Consider the following 6000-nt stretch of genomic DNA (forward strand, 5'->3'; position numbering starts at 1 on the left):
ACACCGGCAGCTTGAGCCGTGTAAGAACAGCCAGGGTGTCTGGCAGGTGCCTGAGCGAGTATAGTCCCAGCTCTGCCATTCAGTAGTGCGAGCCTGGTTCACTTGGCATCTTTCCTTGGGCCTCAGATTTTCATCCACAAAATAAGGAAGCTGGACCAGATAGAGAACGAAGGTCATTTTAAATCTAAGATTCAGCGATACACCCCCAAACTCCTTTTGTTTCTACAAGTGATTTAAGGTGAAGTCACTAATTGCATACTTCGGATCACCTGCAGGTCTAACTTGAAAAGGGGACCTTATGGCTCGGAAGACGATTTTGTGATCCCTCCTCCTGCTAAGCTGAGCCGGGTAGAAGAACCAAAGAGAGGTGCGTTGGTTTACATTTCCTAGTGGGAGTTTTCAGTGGGAAGTGAGCTCTGAATTTGTCAAAAGCATACACTGCTCGAACAGATCTCATCAGTGTTGACTTCCTTGGGTGTTCCTCCGTCAGACCAGCTCCTGGCTTGAGCTGGGCCCTCCAGCAGAGTTAAAAGAAGCTGAAAGCTGTGTTCCTTAAGACAGATTTTATATCGGTTCGTGTTTGCTGTCCTTGATGTGGACATCTCCTTTTATTTTAGCCAATACCCACGGTCTTTTCTCTTATTTTGCTCCTGTCAATGAAGTGCACTTTTCTTTTTCCCTCCTTATTCCCAATTGGGGGTCAGTGCTGCTCTATGTGCGAAAGGAGTCGGAAGAAGTCTTCGATGCCCTGATGCTCAAGACTCCGTCTTTGAAAGGCCTGATGGAAGCTGTAAGTAAGAGGGACTTTGTGGTCCTCTTTAAAAAGTAAAAAGAAACTTACATAGAATTTGATTGGAACAAACGTTACCAGAACATCCGGATTTGTGTGTGGTACTGAAGCCTTTCCTGAGTCCCAGCGCCCTGTCTGTGGCTGCAGCACGTGCCACGTTTTACCCCACGTCCCAAGGTCCTCTGCGGCTGCAGGGCTGTCCCCACCTCAGACCGCTGCGCCCAGCGCACTGGTTGGTAGACAGTAATCACTCAGCAATGTCTAATCCTCTGAATTGAGTGAATTTGTGATGACCTGTGGAATAGTTTAATTTTCATAGCCTTGGTTAAAGAGAGATTGCCACTTAAACGACTTAGAAGCCAGCAAAAGTTAATTTTAGTGAATAAAATCTTAAAAACTTCACGTGTAAAACAGTGGCTCCTTGGTCTGCCTTTGAAACTCCTGATCTGGGGCGTGACCAAACTTGTGTCAAGATCTTACTCAGAGCCTATTCATGAAAATGTAGACGTGTGACCAGAGACAACCACAGCCCCTCCTGCAGGATCTCAGCAAAGGGCCCACAGCAAACTGACCCCAGCCTGCCCTTAAGACATCAGAGAGAGATGTGAGAAGGGTGCCACGCTGATTTTGGCTTTGCCCCAGGGTGAAATTCAAGGAATCAGCACTGTGTCTTGATATTTATCAACCTGGGCCCCTGTAAATCATGGGGATCTTTGAGCTCGAAGCACGCCCATAACTGGGCTGGAGATAGGTTTCTCCCGCCCCCCCCCCCCCCCGACTACTGCAGTGTGTTGGATTCATTTAAGAAACATTTGTTAAGGGCCTGCTTTGTGCCAGGCACCGTTCTGGGGCCCTGGAGTTAGAAGGGTACGTGACAGTGCCAAATGGAGCTTAGATTCTAGTTAGGAAGATAGAGACAATAACGTAAATGAAGACATTACTGTGTAATTTGCCAGGTACTGATAAATGCGATGGAGAAAACTAAAGCAGGGCAGCAGGACAGAGGCTGGGGGCGCTATCGCTCAGCCCCTCAGGGAGCTCGGCGTTCACAGCGCCTCTTAGCCCGTTCCTGCCACCCGTAGCCCTCTGCTTCCTGCGATTTCTCCTGGGTCCCTCTGGCTTACCTTGTCTTCTGACGGCCCTTCTTAAGAATCACGCAAACTCTTGATTATGGGGAGAGGAGAATGTGAAAAAAAGACTCACTATGCCGAATATAACTTGTTCACAACTCATGAGGAATTCATTACAGTCTTGCATCTCCTGGGCGGGGATTACATAAATATACAAAGAATTACTATCCAGTGATACAGAAAAGAAATGAACTTGTTTGTATGATGGGAGCTTGGATTTGGTTTGAAATGTGTATTTTTGTTAGATTGAAAGTGACCTGAAGGTTGGTCTTCTGAGGCCCCGTTTTCAGGGCCCCCTGGAGCTGTGCTCTTCAGACTGAGGCTGGGTGGGCAGTGACCCCAGTGTGGGAGTGGTCTGCACAGCAGTGCAGATAAAGCGTTTGATCTGGACTGAATCAGCTGTTTGTCCTGTAGTAATCCATCCCCTTCCTGTACAGATAGCACCTGTGCCCTGAGAGGAAAACCTCCAAAGTTTGTACCGTACTGATTTCATCACACTCTGTGGACCACCCATTGGTCATGAAGGGAGGAGGGGCCACACGTTGGCCGGAGCCTCGCTGCCCTCTGGAGAGGCTCTGGGCAGCCCTGGCAGAGGTGCAGGCCTTGCTGTGATCAGGGCCTTGGTGTTCCTTCTGGGCTGTGGGATGTGAAATCATTTCTTTCCTTCTCATAATTCTGTCCCCGAAATTAACTCCTGCTTTGTGCTGGACACGTTTTAATCCCACAGCAGTCCTGGGGTGGGCGAGGTGAGATAAGAGGAGGCTGAGGGTTAGAAAGGTCACCTGCCAGTGGAGGGTGAGTCAGAACTGATCCCCCTTAGGTGTGTCTGACTCCAAAGCAGGCCTTTATGTGCTGATTAAAGTACCTGTGACAAGGTGGATGTGTGTCATTGTATGCTTGTCCAAACCCGTGGACGTACAGCTCAGAGAGGGAACCCGAGTGGATGGTGGACTTCAGTTCCTAATGGCGACTGAGTCGCCACAGTGTCGGCTCAATCACACACAAGTGCAGCACCCTGGTATGGGGGGCAGCGAGCAGCTCTGTGCTTCCCGCTCAGCTTCTCTAGAAACGTAAAACTGCTCTGTGAGGTATTGATTTAAAAAAAACTATGGCCATATAATAGACTTCTGACATCTGTAATCTCACGAGAAATAACAAACACCTGATTCCAGCTTTCTCCAAAGGCAGGTAACACCCCTCCCCAGGATACAGACGGGCTCTCATCTGTGTCTTTGCATGTGCATTTGTGAGGAATGGAAAGTCGAGTGTCTGAACCACTATATTAATATATATATTGTTTGTTTTTCAAGCCATGAAAACAGCATTTTGTGATTATTTTTCTTTTACTCTTTCAGATCTCAGACAAATATGATGTTCCCCAAGACAAGATTGGGAAAATATTCAAGAAGTGTAAAAAAGGGTGAGCAGTGACTGGCATTCTTAGTACCTCTAAATAGTGTTAATATTATATAACGTTCATGTTATTCACGTGCATTTGTGCCCAGTCAAGAACCAGTTCTAGAAGCATCAATGCAAGAATGTATTTTTTCTTACTAAATTATCCCATAAAGTTGATTTACTTTTCTAGGACATTTTTATGGTTGTTTTTCAAGTAGAGTCTTTGTTCTTCCCATGCTTGGCTGCAGTGCAGTGGCTCCAGATTCCAGAGCACGTGATGAAATTTACTAAGGAGGACAGTCGCTACCCCGTTTACTGAGCCCTGTCGTGAGTCAGGCACTGGGCTGGGTTTTTAGACGAGGTTTTTAGACAAGGCAGCCAAGGCCCAGAGAGCCTGAGAGGCTTGTCCAAGAGCAGGTGGTGAGTTAGCGCTGAGGCCACGACTCAAGCTCTGTTTTGACGACTGCAAAACCTTTGCCCTTCCCACTCCATCCTCCTGCCCTGGATCATGTTTTCAATGGCAGAATGTTGCTTCTTTGTCCAGAAGTTAATATTTTTAGTACTGTTTTACTTAAGTGTCTGTGCTGTGTGGCATGGGTAAGCAGGGTATAGGATAAGAATTTTTTGGCTGAATTCTGAAGCAAATGGAATTTTCTAGATGGGCCTAGTGGGAACGGTGGGACTTGATAGTAGTAGTTCAGCTAAACCTTAAGGGTAATTAAATTAAAGGGAAGATAATTTGTCAGGGAGCCCTGGCTTCAGGTCATGTAGGTTCATCTTACTGATGTGCTTTTGAAAGCTGGACCAATGAAGTGCTCCTCTGTAGGCTTATTTTGTTCATTATAATAAATGCTGTTTATTGAATGATTACTACATGCTGAAATAATAACAATAGCTAAGCTAGTGTGTTTTCTTTATCACATGCCCTGCGTGGCAAGCGTTTTACTTGAGTCCCTCGTTCAATAATCTTGCAAGGTGGGCACTACTGTTAATAGCCGTTTCGCAGATGAGGAGGTGGAGGCATAGGGAGGTTTCAGCAGTCGCCTCCCGCATCCTAGCTAGGAAGGGGCAGAGCTGACGGTGAGGGCTGGGCCTGCCGGCAGAGCGGGCAGCACTGAGTGGGTCTGTCTCGGCTCCCCTCTTGCAGGATCCTGGTGAACATGGATGACAACATCGTGAAGCATTACTCCAACGAAGACACCTTCCAGCTGCAGATCGAAGAGGCCGGGGGGCTGTACAAACTCACCCTCACCGAGATCTGAGGGCGCCCCGGCCCACGACTCCCAGCGAGCTCAGGGAAGCTGTCACGTGGGCCTTTGGGTTGGCAAGCCGCAGGTTCCCCGGTCGGCCACCTTCCAAACGTGGGTGGATGTCAGTGGAAGGGGGGTTCCTTTCCAGTTGGAGATGGCGCTGCGTTTGGCTTGGAAATAGCATTGACTGTATTGCATTGGCGTTTTTCAGATGACAGAGAAAGCATGTACCACGATGTTTGAATTTTCTGATATAAATACTTAGCATTAAAAGTGAAAACTTTGTTCCAAGATTTACTAGATCACCTGGGAACCTTAAGGTATCTGCTACGTTATTTATAAAAATATTGTCTCTTCAGTGCTAGTGGGCCCTGCTCACTAGTGCACCTCAGACTCGGTGTAACTGTGACCGCCTCAGGTTAGGGGCGCGGCACCCCAAGAGGACCAGGTGCGCCCTTTCTCCCTCGGCCTCTCATTCCCCAGTAAATGTTTACTCCAATAGGGCAAGTTACCGAAGTCTTCCTTTGCAACTCTCTCCAACATATCAACTGCCTCTCTCATGAAGAACCTAAACGGTTACAGTGTGCGTCCGTGAAAGCTAAAGCTGCGTGTGTGTAAGTGCAATACGTCTTGAAGGCCCGTGTCTGTAAATGTGTACATACCTGTCTTATATAAATAGATAATATATACATGTGGTGTCCGTGTACATATAGTGAAGAGATGTGATAAGGGCTACCTTAAAGACTTTCTTGAGACGAGAGGATAAGTTATTTTCGATCACCTACACCCAGCAGATAGCATACTGCGCTTAGTGGAACCCACTCCGACGCTTTCTTTGCGTTTTCCCAAACACAGCAGTCATTCGGTAGCATAGCAAAACCTTCTCAAACGACAGAGATTCTGTTTGCTCTTGCAAATGTTATTATGTGGATGTCAGCACTGATTAACAAATGAAGTAAAGGAAAAAACACTGCTGCAGCTCATGACTGCTGTGTCTGCTAGTATCAGTCAGGTGGACCTGACAGAGGGAATAAACACAGTAATCGTAACAGGTACTGTGATTACTGTGAACCGGTGACACAACTCAAGACGGAGTTCTTCCTGATCTTCCTGTTATGAGAAATGACTTCTGTTTTATCATGTTCCGGAACCTTCAAGCTTTAGTTGTCTAGTGTGCTAACAGTTCTAGAAAGCATTCATGAATTTATGAGACTGTGTTACTATGGCAGGGGAACGTTTTGTACACAAGTTGAAATACATAAAAATCCTAAAAAGTGTAATTTCGTAACGGAACTAAACCCGCAGGTACCTTTAGGCTCAGGGAGGTAGGTTATTTGTATAAGTAGGGTTGATAGTTACCTTCTTACCTTAAAATATTCTAATGAAGTATGTGAACTAAATTGCTGGTTTTCTAAGATAAGATATTATGGGA

At 46.6% G+C, this 6000-nt stretch overlaps 1 protein-coding gene across 2 annotated transcripts in view; it reads left to right on the forward strand.

The window, feature by feature from the left end:
* The window catches only part of GRHL1 (grainyhead like transcription factor 1), a 44818-nt gene extending 39850 nt beyond the window's left edge, over positions 1-4968 (forward strand). For both annotated transcript variants that reach the window (XM_082851591.1, XM_082851592.1), the window contains exons 13-16: positions 276-367; positions 705-790; positions 3276-3340; positions 4466-4968. In XM_082851591.1, the coding sequence (XP_082707717.1) occupies positions 276-367; positions 705-790; positions 3276-3340; positions 4466-4580 (358 nt within the window). In that variant the 3' untranslated portion in view covers positions 4581-4968. The remainder of the gene's footprint in view (positions 1-275; positions 368-704; positions 791-3275; positions 3341-4465) is intronic.
* Positions 4969-6000: the final 1032 nt, after the last annotated feature.

The sequence above is a fragment of the Leucopleurus acutus genome, assembly GCF_964270905.1.
Source record: "Leucopleurus acutus genome assembly, chromosome: 12".
Classification (NCBI taxonomy): domain Eukaryota; kingdom Metazoa; phylum Chordata; class Mammalia; order Artiodactyla; family Delphinidae; genus Leucopleurus; species Leucopleurus acutus.